Genomic DNA, 16539 nt, shown 5'->3' with positions numbered 1-16539 from the left:
GGAGCAGAGACAGTCTAATTATTGTCAGATGTGTGTGTAATTAAGTTTTCTGGTAGTTTGCAATGATGCAACACTTGCTTATGAGCTGCCTTGTTTTGAAAAACACAGTTGTTTTCGGACAAACACTTCCCTTGGTTTTGTTTTGTTTTGTTTTGTTTTTGTCAGGAGTACCTGAACAAACATCAGAACTGGGTATCGGGTTTGTCCCAGCACACAGGACTGGCTATGGCTACAGAAAGTGTTCTGCACTTTGCAGGCTACAACAGACAGAACACCACTCTGGGCGTGAGTATTGGGTTTACCCCAGAGATTCTGCCCTTTATATGCTTTGGTCTTTCAGAAAGTATGTCTGAATATGTATATATTTCAAACTGTATCCATGGAATAAATGTACATGTAATTTTTGTCAATCCTGGTACTGTTGTACCTACTAGTCCTGATACTCTTACGGTTATAAGCATAGCGAAAACTAAACTTAGAAATGTGAAGATATAAAAAGAAAAAAAGTCAAATGGTTGACTATGAACAGTATAAACACCTGGATGTGGTCTGGTTATAGGCAACCCAGCTAACTGAAAGACCTACTTGTGTGAAGAAGGACTACTCGAACTTCATGGCTTCTCTTAACCTGCGCAACCGCTATGCAGGAGAGGTAAGTACTGGATTTCTTCTGAGTGTGGTGTCCACGAGCTCTGGCATGGCTTTTCAGGGGATGGTGTTCCTTCCAACCTAAACTGTTGTATAGTTAGTTCTTTGTTATTTTAAGCACAGGCTCTAAAAGTAAATTCCTTCAAGATGAAGGGTATAATCTTCCTAGGTTATTAAACAGATATTAAACATTTTCCTGTTGGTCTTGCAGAAAGTCCTTAGATTGCAAAGTACTAAAAAAAGATGTTCTGTTGCTTAATCAGCACATGACCAATACCAAACTGGATTCCTAAAAATATCGTTCTCTATTGAAAAACCCATTCTGTTTCACAGGTTTCTGGAATGATTCAGTTCTCAAATGCTACAGGACGAACATCTGACCTGAATAAATTAATGGTCAAAGAACTGAATGATGCTCTTGAATCAGGCCACACTGAATTCTACACTCAGGCCATGTTTAAGTTGACTGCACTGCTGATAAGCAGCAAAGGTAATGAAAAATGGGAGTTCTGCTTTCTGTTCTGGGTTTGAATGCTGAGTGTAATAAACTACAAAAACTATCTGTATACAAACCCAGTATTCAAAACTGTGTTTTGAGTTTTTTCAGTTAGGTTCATATTGGGGAAAAGCTGTCTTAAACTAGAAGCTATTTATTAGGAATTGATTATTACATACTGTGCACACCAGTTTCGTGCCAATGTGAAACACATTTGTTTATTCTGTTGGAGAAATCTGATTGAATGTTTATTTTCAGACTGTGATCCCCAGCTCCTTCATCATCTGTGTTGGGGACCCCTGCGAATGTTCAATGAACATGGCATGGAAACAGCAATTGCTTGCTGGGAGTGGCTGCTTGCTGCCAAGAACGGAATAGAAGTGCCGGTAGGAAGCTATTTAACAACTCTTTCTCTGCCCCTGCAAGGGGAGAAGAGAGAAAATGTTGAGAGATTCATGGCTATTCTGAATCTGTATCAAGTAAATATGTTTAAAGCATTATTAATCACTTTAGCCTGCCAGGAACACTCTGTTTGTGTATTGTTGGAAGTCTGAGCATCCTCACAAAGTGGACTGTGGAAAATTGACATTTTCTCAGATGTGGGAATGATTTAGCAAACGAAAGCTGTTAGGTTCTCAGCTGTGCAATTTAACTTTGCTGCTGAGTTGCCTGAGCTGCTGATGAATCGGGTTCTAAACTACCTCAATTTATAGCATGGTATTGTAAAACAAATAGAAACTAATGTCCCTGCTTATCAGTCAGAGCCTCTGGTACTTGGCATTCCACTCTTCCCTAAAAAATAGGTTTGGAAGTGTCCTAATTTTGTAACAGGCTAGACCAGCTGTATTTTGTGAGGTAGGGATTAATCTAATAGTAATAAAACAGCTCGGTATGGTGTAGTGACAGCCCACACACAGCTGAGAAAGCTGCCTCTGGTAATGACTCCAGTTAGGGAGCACTAAGTGTTTCACTTGCTGGAGATAATAATTGATCTAATTTACTTAGGTCAGTTTACATGCACATTTCAGCGTTTAACTTCTTAAGCATGTTTCTTTTTTTTTTCTTAGGCTTCTGGGAAATTTCTTGTTGAGGAGATCAGATAAGCACCCTGGGTTGCTAGACCTCCTTTGTACCAGAGGGTGCTGCTCTAGAGCAGGTTCAGCAGAAGTGAATTATGTGCCACCTTTATGTTGTGCGCTTCATCAGCTGTGTGTGCTCGTGGGCCAGGCTGTGTCCTGCAGTACCTGAGAGCCTGGCATACGCTTGTTTCTGCTGTCCTGGTGTTGGAGGCAGTAACCTTTAGTAGAGGGGAAGAAAGGACAGCACCAGGTGATCTAAAAGTTCAGTCTCCTCAATAAAATACAGTGCTTGTCTGCTGTTGCTTTTAATCTTTCTGTTACTAGCTGACCTTCTGAGGGAGTCTTTCTTCCCTTTGTAATTTAGGATGTGAAAGAAACATTTTATTTCAGGTGGGGTGTAGAGACCTATCTCTGCCTTTCCATTGATATTGCAGTGAATTTTAATTGATGTATTAGATTCTTCTGTGCCCTACAGAAAAAGATTGTGCTTTCCGTATAAGATGATGTTCTTGAAACAGGAAATGCTGTCATCTTCCTTTTTGCAGTTCATGCGGGAAATGGCAGGAGCCTGGCAAATGACAGTGGAGCAGAAGATTGGCCTGTTTTCTGCTGAGCAGAAAGAAGCAGATCCGTTAGCAGCCTCAGAAGAGAGTCAGCCGAGGCCTTGTCCACCAGAGGTGACCCCGCATTACATTTGGATAGAGGTGTGTATTTGTCCTGTCTGCAGTGGTGTTGCAGTAACATTGTGGTTAAGCTACTCTGCGCTACTTGTTCTCATGATTCAGGAAAGGACTGGAGTCGTGATGGCAATCCCTCTGCCTCAAAGCCAGGAGCTGTACTCTTTTTAGATGAGCATGATCATTGAGGGAGAGAAAAGTGTTTGAAACAGAGGAGGCTGGGGTTTTTTTGAGATTAAAAAAGGCCGAAGGAGGCATGACATGTCTCTCTCTCAGTTTTTGGTGCAGAGATTTGAAATAGCCAAGTACTGCAGTTCTGACCAAATAGAGATCTTCTCCAGTCTGCTCCAACGGTCTCTTTCGTTGAACATTGGAGGGGCGAAAGGCAGTTTGAATCGGCATGTGGCAGCAATTGGACCCCGATTTAAGTGAGTAGTTCTTTGTTTTGTTTTGTTTTCTTGGTGGAAGAAATAAGGTGATAGAGGGTTGGGAGGAAAAAACCTTAACACTAAATATGTAACTTGATTCTGGCTTCAAGTGGTGAAAATATGGAATGATGTAGAGTCTATGCTCTGTTTTCAAAACAGAAGTAGCTCACTTTAGCTTGAAAGTAATTTTTGGTGCTTCAGAAAACTTCATGGGATAATTTCATATAGTGAATTGCCTGCATCATGGATCCAGTCCATGTATCAGTTGGGGACAATTTTGCTCCATCAATTGTTTTCACTTTTTGTGATTTGAAGGCTTCAACTTTCTATAGCTCAGTAATCACAGCTTTAGGAAAAGACTGATAATAATGAGGACAGTTTGACATCAGCTCTGAAAAAGATACTTTTCAATGAGTTGAATGGAGTTGGAGCTGTAGCTGTGGTTTGTAAGGTGTTGTATTGGTCATCATTTTAGGAATGCCAAAATTTTCATTCTGTGTTTTTCTTGTCAGGTTGCTGACTCTGGGATTGTCTTTGCTGCATGCTGATGTGGTTCCAAATGCAACTATTCGAAACGTTTTGAGAGAAAAGATTTATTCAACTGCCTTTGATTACTTCAGGTACTTTTTTTATTTGGAACTATTCACTGAAAGTGTGTGTGCAATTTCCTGAACCTTCCATGATACTTCAAAGCGGCAACTGTCTTTCTCTTCTAGTGATTTAACTTCTTCCTTTCATTTTTCACACATTTTAACAGAACCTTTTCCTTGTGCTTTTGTGTAGTTTGTAAACCATCTCAAAGGGGCTTAGATACAAGTTCCAGTTTTTACATGTCGTTTATAAAGCAGTACCTTCAGGAATGTTTCAGTTCTTTTCTTTCTTTCCTTATTTTGGAGTTTATTCAATGCTTAAAACTGTACTTAGATTTATGAAATATAAAGATTGCTGTTACAGAGTGTGTGGCTGAAATATAGTTTCATTGTTTTGAAAATGCACCCAAACTGAATCTGATTATTTCAATGTTTGACATAGGCATGACAGAAAATAATATAATTGATAGGGATGTCTGAATGTGAAGTCAGTCAGTCATAATACTAAATTTCAAATGAATCGAAGATACTGACAGACTGCTGGTTAATTTTCAGTTATAGTGGGAAATTTGTACTCTTCAATCAGACAAAATGAAACAATGAGGATAAAATGTAGTGAAGTGTAGTCTCACCCTTGTAGATTCTGGTCAGAAAAAGAAATATGACTTGATTAGATTTATGTGGCTTTTGGTGGTTTTTTTTCCTAATATATTCAACTTCACATTATTTGTGTAATTTCTTTCAGTTGTCCCTCAAAGTTCCCTACACAAGGGGAAAAGAGGCTTCGTGAGGATATCAGCATAGTGATCAAATTTTGGACAGCAATGTTCTCAGACAAGAAGTATCTGACAGCCAGCCAACTCGTGCCGCCTGGTGAGTTCCTTTATCTGCTGTTTCAAAACCCTGTTGTTTCTCTGATTGGATTCTACAGCAGATCTGTGCTCTGTTGTTAGATAATCAAGACACCAGGAGCAACCTGGATATCAATGTTGGATCTCGGCAACAGGCTACACAAGGATGGATAAATACTTACCCTTTGTCCAGTGGCATGTCAACCATATCTAAAAAATCAGGTATCTTTTTTACTGTAACCAGCTCATTGCAGCCAACTTTACAGCATATTTTATAGGCAGATGTTGCTGAAAGTCAATATTTACTATTTATTTTAGTCAAAATGTAGTACTGAATGCAATACGGGCTAAGTTGATATCCCTGTAGCCTATTGTACTCCACATATTCAGACAATTGTATGATGCCTGGCTGCAGTGCTGGCTTCCTGAAGTCACTCTCATCTAAATTTATAAGTGTGCTATGGTTTTGCAGTTCTTATGTGTTAGTGTTGCCAGATGTGGACAGTTTGAAAGCAGCATTTAACATACTGAATAAAAACCACTGAAAACTTTTTTATCCTTTTCTCAAGGAATGTCTAAGAAGACTAACAGAGGTACGCAGCTGCACAAGTATTACATGAAGCGAAGAACATTACTGCTCTCGCTGCTGGTGAGTCATCAGAAGAATGGGGAAACTACATGACTTTTTGAGACCCTGTTGATGTTACAGGATATGTAAACTGAAGTATGAAATTGGGAGTGTTTTCTTCTTCTTCCAGAAAACACTTTTTTTCCCCTGTTTCCCTCAGGCTACTGAAATTGAACGCTTAATCACGTGGTACAATCCACTGTCCTCCCCTGAGCTAGAGCTGGATCAGACTGGAGAGAGCAGTGTAGCAAACTGGAGGTCTAAGTATATCAGTCTTAGTGAGAAGCAGTGGAAGGATAATGTAAATCTGGCTTGGAGCATTTCTCCACATCTTGCCGTACAGCTGCCTACCAGGTGAGATATTTCAGAATAACGAACTGATGTAATTCTTGCTGCCTTAGAACCTGAGGGAGTACTTACACTGTAAGTACTGATGGCACTTGCTCCTGTTTACAGCCCCCGTGCATACTTTCACAACTGGTTGAGACCTTTGAAATGAAAAGAACTGGATTACTTAATATGCTGATTTGCCTCAGGCTCTAGTGGAATCCAGCTTCCTTTCCTTCCACCCGTCCTTTGCTAACATTTAAACGGTGTTTTGTTCAGAAGAGATCATGTTTTGTTTCTAATAGCATTTAACCTGTTAGCAGACATAGCATTTGAACAGTGCTAAAAGTATATTTGGATGAAGTGTTGTGACTATCTATTGGCTTGCACTTTACTAAGTGTTGTAGGAGAATTAGCATAGTTGGCTCTGAAAGGGAAAGGAAATTCTTTCCCTCTTACAACAGTGATAGCTTTTGCCAAGTAGAGTTCTGCATGCTGGTTTCTGTAGAATCCCAGACAGGATACGTCGGCCAAGAATCCAATAATGGGCTAAAATACTAGTGGTTTATACAAAAGCATTGCATGAGGATCGGTTGTTCCTGAATCCTCTTTTGACAGCATATTGGTCCCTCAGTGCGCGTTATATCATAGTTGGAGTATTTGTTTGTTAAGCATATACTGTTCTGCCTTTTGCCGTCCTCATCATCACATAAATAGAAGAGGCTGTCAAAACTTTCTAATAATGTCATTGTGTTCATTATACTTAGATTTAAGAACACTGAAACTATTGGAACAGAAGTGACCCGTCTGGTTCGCTTGGACCCAGGAGCTGTTAGTGATGTTCCTGAAGCAATAAAGGTACTTGTGAATATTTATACTGCTACAGGGGCCCCAGTATGCCCATTTCATTGAGATATATTGGGAAATACAGCCTTTACTTAATGCAGTGTATGTTCTAGTGGAGCTAGGTTACAAGCATTACTGTCTGATGTGTATCTTCCTGACATTATTGGGTGCTATAAACTCCTAACGTGTCTGACCTCCTTTTTCAGTATCTGGTTACCTGGCACACAATTGATGCTGATGCACCTGAGCTCAGCCATGTTCTGTGCTGGGCCCCAACAGATCCACCAACTGGCCTTTCCTATTTTTCAAGCATGTATCCACCTCATCCTCTAACAGCTCAGTATGGGGTTAAAGTCCTGCGATCTTTTCCACCGGTAAGATGAGTTCCAAGAGAGCCTTAACACTCCAAGTAATATTATGACCTTAGTCGTTATAGCCCCAGGCTTCATTGTAATATTATGGAGAGACACGTGATAAATGGGCACATCACGTTGCAGAATGTGAATAGATTGGGATGAAAAGTTAAAGGTGATTGTCCCACCTAATACTGGCTCATATACTTGCAATTTTTCTGTTGTAAATGACACTAAGCTGAATTTTTCAGACTACTCTTCTCAAATTGTTCCTTTTGAATCTTCTCTCAGTGGAAAGGTGTGTATTCTAAAGCAGCAGAAGGCTGGATTTTTAACACTTGTCAGAAATGTGTTAGGACTGTAAAATACTTGATTATTAATGATATTGTTGAAAGGAGTAACTGGACAGAAATTTACTTTTTATTGAGGAGGTGGCACATACATAATTTAAAATAAAGAGGCAGTGGTATTTTGTTCGTCGGCTAACTGAAGGGAGCTTTTCTCTGTGCATGTGGCCTGTCTTCCTTCCCGACTACTAGAACAGTTGCAATAAAAACCCTGCAATCTCTCTTCTTTCAGGATGCCATTTTATTCTACATTCCGCAGATTGTGCAGGCACTTCGGTACGACAAGGTGAGGATATAAAATAGCTACAAGTGAACAAAACAGATTTTTAAAGCAGCTTTTAGATTAAAAACCGTGAATCAGACAAAATTTAAGCTGAAATGAATGCTGCTTGTTATTGTCCTATATGTAATACATAGAAGAGGAACTTTTGTCTCTAAAGGCTGGCTTGCTTTGGCTACACCTCTTTTATGAACAGCTTTAGAAATCAGAGACTGTGTAGCTCATCTGCCAGGAAAGAGATTTTGTTATGGGAAACCCCAGCTGAAGACTCTGTCTACATAAAGCTTTTGAAAGTCTGCATGAGACAAGCAGTAATGAAAATAAATCACTATCCTTAATCATTTTACTGCGAAATTAACCAGAGAAGACATCTAAGGGTATATTGTCCTCCATCATGTATATGGAATCAGTTCTTAGCTTCATCTTGCAGAAGGCAGAAGTAAAGCTTGATGACTAAGTTCAGAGTTGATTAATGTGAAATCATTGTAACCTGCCCACAGGGTCTGTGCACTCTGGTCAGTGCATTATTTTCAGATGAGGACATCCCCAGCCCATAGTATTATGTTATATATATAATAACCATATTTGGTTATTCTTTGGGAATTTTGCATAGGTAAGTATCTTCTGCAATGCAGAGCATGAACATCAGACGTTGTCTGTTAGTATCAGTTAAACATACAAACCTCTACAGACTGCAGAAATAGCTACAAGTAGAGGAAAGGGAATACACTTCAACTTCTTTTGTAAGTTTGTTCTTAACTTTCTAGAATTCGTGTGGAACTGTGCTGGCACGTGCAGTTCTTGCCGCTAAAATGTCCAGTCCATATGACACTGCCTGTCATATGGACAGGCAGTCCAGATTTCTGGTATTACAGGAACTTTTAGTGATGCCAAGCAAGACCAGTGTTTCTATTGCACTGTGCCTTTTGCACATACTAGGAGAACCTCTAAGGTCAAAGAGATTTGAAATCTAAATAGAACAGATAGAAAAATGGAACAGAAGTGGGAAGAATGTGTGGTAGAGTAATGCAATAGGCCAGTAATAAAGCTGAAAACAGTTTAGGTCAATTCACTACCTCTTAAAATACACTGTCATTCTTCAAAGGTCTTTTCAGCAATGTGAATGAGAGTGCAGAGATCTTCTTTCCATACATTAAATATTTTTGAGTTTGAAGAATAGCTGTTAGAAGCAGTAATACAGAGTCTGTTAGAGCTGTAATGATCTTTGATACTTACTGGACTGGATATGATTGCAGATGGGTTACGTTAGAGAATACATCCTGTGGGCAGCTGCCAAATCCCAGCTCTTGGCTCACCAGTTCATCTGGAACATGAAAACTAATATCTACCTGGATGAAGAAGGACACCAAAAGGATCGTGAGTGCTTTGAAATGTAATCTAGCTTGACTCCTTTCCTTGTCTCAGTCCAGACTAAATCTCCTTCCTGCTTCTCTCTTGGCAGGAGGAATTCTTTTAGCTAGGAACTTCTCTTTCATTTGTAGAGGTAGGGCCCATTCTGTCGAGGTGTTCTACCTGACAGAATGTGTCAAAAGAGATATGGTAGTGTTTGCATCAGTATCATTTTTTGAATATTGTCTGAAGGTGACTATTTCCATCACACATATCATTCAGCTTTCTGAAATAAGCTTCCTTTTTCCACATACAGCTGACATTGGGGAACTTCTGGAGCAGCTAGTAGAAGAGATAACTGGTTCATTATCTGGCCCAGCCAAGGACTTCTACCAACGGGAATTTGATTTCTTTAATAAAATCACCAATGTTTCAGCCATTATCAAGTAAGTATTGTACTTAAGAAATTGCACTCTTTTTGGGCTCACTGTTCTGTTGATGACTATCATCCTGATTAAGAGGCTAAGTCACTTTTAGGGGTGTTGGGATAGTGTTTTCAGGAAAAAAAAGAATTAATTACTTATAAGAATTTTTTTTTTCCTTAAATGTGACTTAAGAGTTGTCATAGGATGCAAAGGCGCGTTTTGATTTGACTTTTAGGGATAATTCATACCTGCCCTGATCTCAGTGCTCGTGCTTTGAGCTAGCAGTTTATCTGAAACAGCTATAACTTTTTACTCTGAAAGCAGATTATTATACACTTGAACTTTAGTTTTTAATCTGATTTTATCAAATACATTGTGGTTGGTAGTAGTGGAATGAGGTTCCATAGAAAAGTGCACTGATACATGAATGGAATTGATAAAGCCATTGGTCCTCTTGTCCTAGTTGAAATCGCATTGGTCTAGTTGTCACCTGCATCATTAATTTTGCTTTTTGGATATGCTGCCAATGTTCTCCTGAAAAGTAAGTAGAGCTTGGTTCAGGCAGGAAAAACAGCACTTCTCTGTTTAGGTCTACCAGGTTGAGTGTCTTTTTTTGTGTGTTATAACTTGTTGGCAATATTTTGTGTGGCATTTAAAAATAAACAAACAAAAATCCACCAGAAAGCCAAAAAACTTCAAGCGTAGGTAAATAGTTTACCTTCTGCTAAAATTCCATTGAATTGTCTTTTCCTCTTCGCAAAGAGATTTCATTGTGCAGTGTAAAACAAAGGCAATTGTTCTTTTTGCATATGTAAATTGTCTTCATTCATAAATTGTAGTTACGGGGAAAGATTTGGTGTCATAAACATTGGATTGTTGATCTCTTAAAACTGGAAGTTTTCCTCGTAGAGAGATTCTCACTGTTGACTGTAAAGACTGCAGTAAGATACATAATTTAACTTTTATATAGTTTGCCAGGGGATGGCAGCAGCTCAGCACACAAGACTGTAAGTGTGGTTTCATTGCATATTTTTAAAACAATCTCTGGTGTGTGAAAGTATTTGAAAGTCATACAAAATGTATTTCCTGGAACATACCTCCTTTAAAATGAAGCTTTGCAAACTGCCAGTATAATGGCATCAGGCTAAAGGACACTTAGATAACAGAAACAATCAAATATTAGATGCCTTCAGTGTGCACGTTAAGATGTTTTCCCCAGCAGGATGAGTTTAAGGGAAGGGTTAGGATCTGAATATTTTGCTAGTTAGCATGAAATCAACCCAGGATGAAGTCAGTCTTAAAATGAATCTGGTCTTTGTGTGTCTCCAATGTAAAGACAACATAGAGGAGTGCTGTTTGCTTTGTAGACGGCATAAATGAATACATGTATCATCTGTGATGCTTTCATTATCTTAACTGTTACGTTGCTGCTTCAGTAATCTGCTGTACTGCTTAAAACTAGAGCATAAGTAATATCTTTCAGTTGCATGCTGCTACACCAGGTGAGCATGCGATTGTGTGACTGACTTCAATAGATGGTTAACACAAGTGCCTGTGCAAATTGGGTAATTGTATGTACTAATCGTTAACCATGTTACCAATTACCCAGTTGACACCTGCAGTCATGCTAAGTATGTGAACAAATTAGGCGTGTAATTGCATAGGCAGTTTGCTGGCTTGTTCTTTTCCAGTTAGCAATGTTCTTACCCTAGAATAAGTTCCACAGGGGAAAATTATATTGGTATAACTATAGCAGGTATAATTATGCTCAAATTTCTGAATAAGGAAGAGCCTTCATGTATTTCATTCACATCTCTTATGCTGTTTGGGTTTATCAACAACCTGTATACTAAATCAACGTTAAATCTACAAAGCAATGACTATAACCTTCATTAGGCTAGAAAGGGTTCCGGTTAGGTATTGAGCCTGTAACTTCTCTAGAAGTGATGCAGTAAGAGATCTTTGTTGTTACAGGAAGAAACATTTTTAGTTGTTTGTATAAATTTGAAACAAATCTGAGGGTAGTACATAGAATAATATGTAATAGGCAGATAAATAAAATATCATTCATCTTTCTAGGCCATTCCCGAAAGGAGATGAAAGGAAAAAAGCTTGTTTGAGTGCCCTGTCTGAGGTGAAAGTGCAGCCTGGTAAGAAGTGATTTAATTGTATAACATAGCGGGCTTTTTGCATTCAACATGAGTACTTTACTTTCTGCAAGCAAATCTTGACATCTTTGTAAGTGGCAGCTCTCAGTTTTGGAGCTGGTGGCTTTTCTTCTGTTAGAATTGGATTCTTTGTCTCTTGAAACAACTCAAATATTTTTAGCCACCCAATAATTTCTATATAGTGCATCAGAACTTGCCCAAGAGCAAGTTAAATAGCGCACATCATGGATAAAAGTAGAAACGTATGTCTGAAGAGGGAAGGTAAATAAGCTGTTTTTCTTTTGTGCTGGGTTGACCCTGGCTGAACGCCAGGCGCCCACCAAAGCTGCTCTATCACTCCCCCTCCTCAAATGGACAGAGGAGAGAAAATATAACGAACGGCTTGTGTGTCAAGATAAGGACAGGGAGATCACTCTCCAATTACCATCACCGGCAAATGGTAATTTGACTGGGGGAAATTAGTTTCATTTATTACCAATCAAATGAGAGTAGGATAATGAGAAATAAAACCAAATCTTAAAAACACCTTCCCCCCACCCCTCCATTCTTTCCAGGCTTAACTTTACTCCTGATTTTCTCTACCTCCTCCCCTCTTAGTAGCACAGTGGGACGGCGAATGGAGGTTGCAGTCAGTTCATCAGATGTTTCTGCTGCACCTTTCTTCTTCAGAGGAGGACTCCTCACACTCTTCCCCTGCTCCAGCATGGGGTCCTTCCCAGGGGAGACAGTCCTCCGCGAACTTCTCCAGCATGAGTCCTTCCCACAGGCTGTAGTTCTTTATGGCTCACAGACTGTAATCTCCAGTTTATTTCTAACATTTATTTAATTCAAAACTATCTGCTGAATTTAGAGATGCTGACATCAGTTATTCTCCGGCTTTCTTTGTCACACTAGCCAATGGATTTGTTCTCAGCTGTCTGCTCCATTTTGCAGGCTGTTACTTGCCCAGCAATCCTGAAGCTATTGTTCTGGACATTGATTACAAATCAGGAACTCCTATGCAGAGGTAACATACTCTTGTTATATTCTCCCATTAAGCTAATTCACGATACTTAGGTATTTTTCTAGAAATTCTTGTTTGGCTAACTTGCACTCATCATCCTCCTTGTTTTTATTACAATTTAGTGCAGCAAAAGCGCCCTACCTGGCCAAATTTAAAGTGAAACGATGTGGAGTTAGTGAGCTTGAAAAAGAAGGTTAGTAACTGGATCTTAGTCATTGACACTACTAATTAAGAGTCAGCAATTCCTTTAAAATTGCCTGCTTTTAGTGACTTGTACTGCTACACTAAAATTATATCCATGTTGAACTTTATCTGCAATGGTTCAGCTCATAAATGAAACTGGATCAAAGGAAGAGAGAAGAAAATTCTGATAACTTGCAAAAAAATTATTTAAGTACCAGCTGCATAGGTTTCTTGAAGAAATGTTAACTGTTAACTTTAGATTAACATATGCATTGATTGCTTTTCCCTGGTGTTTTAGACTGTAGCAAAGTCCAGATTTTGGCAATTTTTTTCTCATAATAAATTTTGTGGGATGCTCCTGCTGACTATCTTAATGCCATTCAGGCATTTATCAAGTAAATCATGAACACTATTTTAATGTGTATGTTCCAGTTCCAGTAGGCAAAGGGAGCTACCTTATAGCATTCACCTTGCAAGGCAAATATCTGTAGTGCACCTGCAGTAAAATGTTGTGTTTGTGAGTGCAGAGAGCTTGTCATGATAGAAAGTTACTAATTAAAGTCCATATGTGGGTTTTGATTTGTACTCCTCTTGCAGGTCTGCGTTGTCGTTCCGATTCCATAGATGAAAGTGCAGAAGAAGGGGTGGACAGTAAGAAAATATGTTGGCAGGCTGCTATCTTTAAAGTGGGCGACGACTGCAGACAGGTACAAAGCTATTGGGCTTTGCTGCTAGAGAATACAGATTTGTAAGTGACAATATGTAAGAAGAAAATAATTTTAGGTAGTATTATGTTTATTTGGAATTTTGAGAATTTCCACTAGTTACGTACTGAAGGAAGAGAACTGTGTTATACAACTAGAGAAATTCTGGTTTGGAAACACAGGCTGTTTTTTAAGACAGTTTACCATGACTTAAAATTCGTTTTCAGAGTTTATTTTTCAGTTGAACTATTGGTAACACAGCAGTGGTTTCCAAGGTGGTATCTTGTACATTGAAGCTTGATTGGTTTTGATTAAGAGGGAAGGGTAGTTGTTATCCCTGGAGTTACTAGTAGTCCTCTTATCTTAGAGTGATGGGAAAGCTTGTCCTTCATAGGTTAGCAATTAAATCCTCAGTGTTGCTTGCTACCCACTTGAACAGCATTTATCTTTTCCCTTTTTGATTTCCCCCAGAGCCCCAGGGCATGCACAAGCACACATCTGCAGACCTGCTGGGGTAACTTAACGTTCACTTCAGAGTTCTTCAGAGCATTTTTGTAACCTTACTTATGATCTGTAACCCCCATAATGCTTGTGTGATTTTTTTTTTTCTTGTATAACAGGACATGTTGGCTTTACAAATCATCGATCTCTTCAAGAACATATTTCAGCTGGTAGGCCTGGATCTTTTTGTGTTTCCGTACAGAGTGGTGGCCACAGCTCCTGGGGTAAGAGGGCAATTTACTGTAGTGCTGTAGAAAAGAGTTCCTAATTTTAAAATACTTTCTCTTCCAGCACACATAGAAATTCTATACTGCAAGGAAATACTGCCCACATCACTTATGCCAAATATTTGGAGTATTAGCGGCAAAAAGAGTCTTTCCTCTCCTGCTTTCTGCTTTTCTAAAGCTTTTGGCTCTGAAATTTTGCTGCCTGTGGTTATTCATATTTGTTGTTTGATTTTTGGGACTACATTGTGCAAGTCAGTGGAAAGTCACAGAGCTTGTCTTATGTTGCCTGGAAATCCTAAAAAACTGGATATATATTTTTTTAATGAATAAATTAGAAATTCTGTATTGAGTGATTTATAGGCTTCCCCATATTTCCCAGGGGACCTGTATAATTGCCAAGAGCCATGAAGAAAATATATGTTGGGAGCGTGCTTTACAGACCTGTTTCTCTTCTTCCCCTTCAGTGCGGTGTTATTGAATGCATTCCTGACTGCACATCCCGTGACCAGCTGGGCAGGCAGACAGACTTTGGGATGTATGATTACTTTACAAGGCAATATGGAGATGAGTCTACCCTCGCATTCCAGAAGGTAAAATATCCGTTGGCGAGCACAGCAAAATCTCAACTGAGAAACATTCTAGCTATAAGAAATTATGGCAAATAATTAGATAATGACTACCATAATGCTGTATCTGGTTTCTGATGCTGATAATCCATTTTTAGCTATGAGTGAGTTAGCTAAAGAAGTTATTGCAGATGTAGATATATGGAGAATATCATTGAACATTGCTGCAAACTAATCATGAATGGAAAAAAGAAAAAAAGCTTTGTTCAGCTGTATCTACTTATGGGATGGAGAGCTGTTAAATTCTCGATGTTCTTCTGATTTATTTTTACTTCTTGTTTTTACAGGCTCGCTATAATTTCATCCGCAGTATGGCTGCATATAGTCTTCTCCTGTTTCTGCTCCAGATTAAAGACAGGCATAATGGCAACATCATGCTGGACAAAAAGGGACACATCATTCATATTGGTCAGTCATATCCACATTTGAATTTCAGTAGTTACCTTTTCCTTCTGCTATAAAGTATTGCTCATAGAAGACAGTAAGCCATTTTCCTTTTGAGAAAGGAAACCGATTTCAGTTTGTAAATATGCATGGGGTTTTTTTTATGCCTGTTTAGTATTGTATGTATGTTTGTGTTGGCTGCTTCTGTGTAAATTTAGCTTTGCAAAATTGTACCAGCTTCAGGAAAGTTTATACACTTTGTATACTTATGCATACATACATATGTGTCTGTATATATGTATACATATAGAAATGTGTCTTTGGGTTCCTTTCATCACTATATGGGTATGAATTAAATTTGACAAGTAACTTTGTATAATTTTGTGAGATTGTAACCTCTGCGTTAGCTTTGCTTTTCTGGAACTGCACAGATGTTTCAGCAGGAGTTTATTTGATGTTATTGTTCTTAAGTCTAGTCTAATGTCACAGTGATTATTCTTTCATTGGTGTTCTAACACTTCACCAAAGCTTTTTTTTTCCAGTTGGAGTTGAAATGTTGGTAGAAAAAGTAGGTATTAGTACATGAAATCCACCTCTTTTTACTTCTGTCAGCTTTGACAGCACACAGTTAACGGACGAAGTTTATGAGGCAGCTTGTCTTTTGTGCACAGATTTCGGATTCATGTTTGAAAGCTCACCTGGTGGAAATCTGGGCTGGGAGCCTGACATTAAGCTGACTGATGAGATGGTGATGATAATGGGAGGAAAAATGGAGGCAACTCCGTTCAAATGGTTTATGGAGATGTGTGTCAGAGGCTATCTGGCAGTCAGGTAAGGTGTTCTTAACTGCACAAAAGCAGAAGTGCTTGCATGCCTAAAACCACATGAGAAGATAAATAGTAAGTGTTTGTCTGTAGGGAATTTACATCTTGCAAACTTTGAAACAACTTAATAATCCTGCAGTTTTACAGCCTAACTTTGTGGGGTTTTTTCTGTTCTTATGTTATATTTGAAAATTGAACGTATTATATTAAATTCATAAATGTGATGTTTCACACCTTTCCTCACATGACTTAGTATGCTCTTAAAACTTTGCAGTTAGAAGCTACAGGAGAATCAAAATCTTTCTTGTTCTCCCAAATAGGACAGTTACATTAATAATCATTTGGGCTAGAGTTAATTAGGTAGGAGATATGAAAAAGTGATACAATTTTCTGTGGTAAAATACGCAGGGGTTTTGGTCGCTCACCTCTTCAGCCATGATTGCCAGCCAGTCACTGTAAAGATTTGCAACTTTACCCTGCTCCACACCAAGCAAACAGGGTTTGCTTTAACATGCAGGAGCACTAATAAATCTATATAAAGAGGATGTTGCATGTGGGTAGGAGGAGGACAGTACAATGGAGTCTAGATAAAAG

General features: G+C 38.8%; 1 protein-coding gene across 3 annotated transcripts in view; it reads left to right on the top strand.

Annotated features, from left to right (window-relative positions):
- Positions 1-16539, top strand: part of PI4KA (phosphatidylinositol 4-kinase alpha) — a 60571-nt gene that overhangs the window by 40010 nt on the left and 4022 nt on the right. For all 3 annotated transcript variants that reach the window (XR_015260468.1, XM_086761818.1, XM_086761819.1), the window contains exons 29-52: positions 166-285; positions 560-652; positions 982-1138; positions 1403-1530; positions 2769-2927; positions 3177-3328; positions 3841-3948; positions 4664-4791; positions 4872-4991; positions 5339-5418; positions 5558-5751; positions 6492-6582; positions 6777-6944; positions 7503-7556; positions 8807-8927; positions 9217-9346; positions 11405-11475; positions 12427-12499; positions 12619-12689; positions 13277-13386; positions 14004-14108; positions 14576-14701; positions 15025-15145; positions 15793-15952. Coding sequence is in view for 2 of the 3 variants with exons in the window: in XM_086761818.1 (XP_086617944.1) it covers positions 166-285; positions 560-652; positions 982-1138; positions 1403-1530; positions 2769-2927; positions 3177-3328; positions 3841-3948; positions 4664-4791; positions 4872-4991; positions 5339-5418; positions 5558-5751; positions 6492-6582; positions 6777-6944; positions 7503-7556; positions 8807-8927; positions 9217-9346; positions 11405-11475; positions 12427-12499; positions 12619-12689; positions 13277-13386; positions 14004-14108; positions 14576-14701; positions 15025-15145; positions 15793-15952 (2840 nt within the window). In the remaining variant the exon portion in view is untranslated. The remainder of the gene's footprint in view (positions 1-165; positions 286-559; positions 653-981; positions 1139-1402; positions 1531-2768; positions 2928-3176; positions 3329-3840; positions 3949-4663; positions 4792-4871; positions 4992-5338; positions 5419-5557; positions 5752-6491; positions 6583-6776; positions 6945-7502; positions 7557-8806; positions 8928-9216; positions 9347-11404; positions 11476-12426; positions 12500-12618; positions 12690-13276; positions 13387-14003; positions 14109-14575; positions 14702-15024; positions 15146-15792; positions 15953-16539) is intronic.

The sequence above is a fragment of the Chlamydotis macqueenii genome, chromosome 17, assembly GCF_036417535.1.
Source record: "Chlamydotis macqueenii isolate bChlMac1 chromosome 17, bChlMac1.mat, whole genome shotgun sequence".
In the NCBI taxonomy this organism is placed as follows: domain Eukaryota; kingdom Metazoa; phylum Chordata; class Aves; order Otidiformes; family Otididae; genus Chlamydotis; species Chlamydotis macqueenii.
Note: the sequence above shows the minus strand (reverse complement) of the source record. Positions and strands in the feature narration are given on the sequence as shown.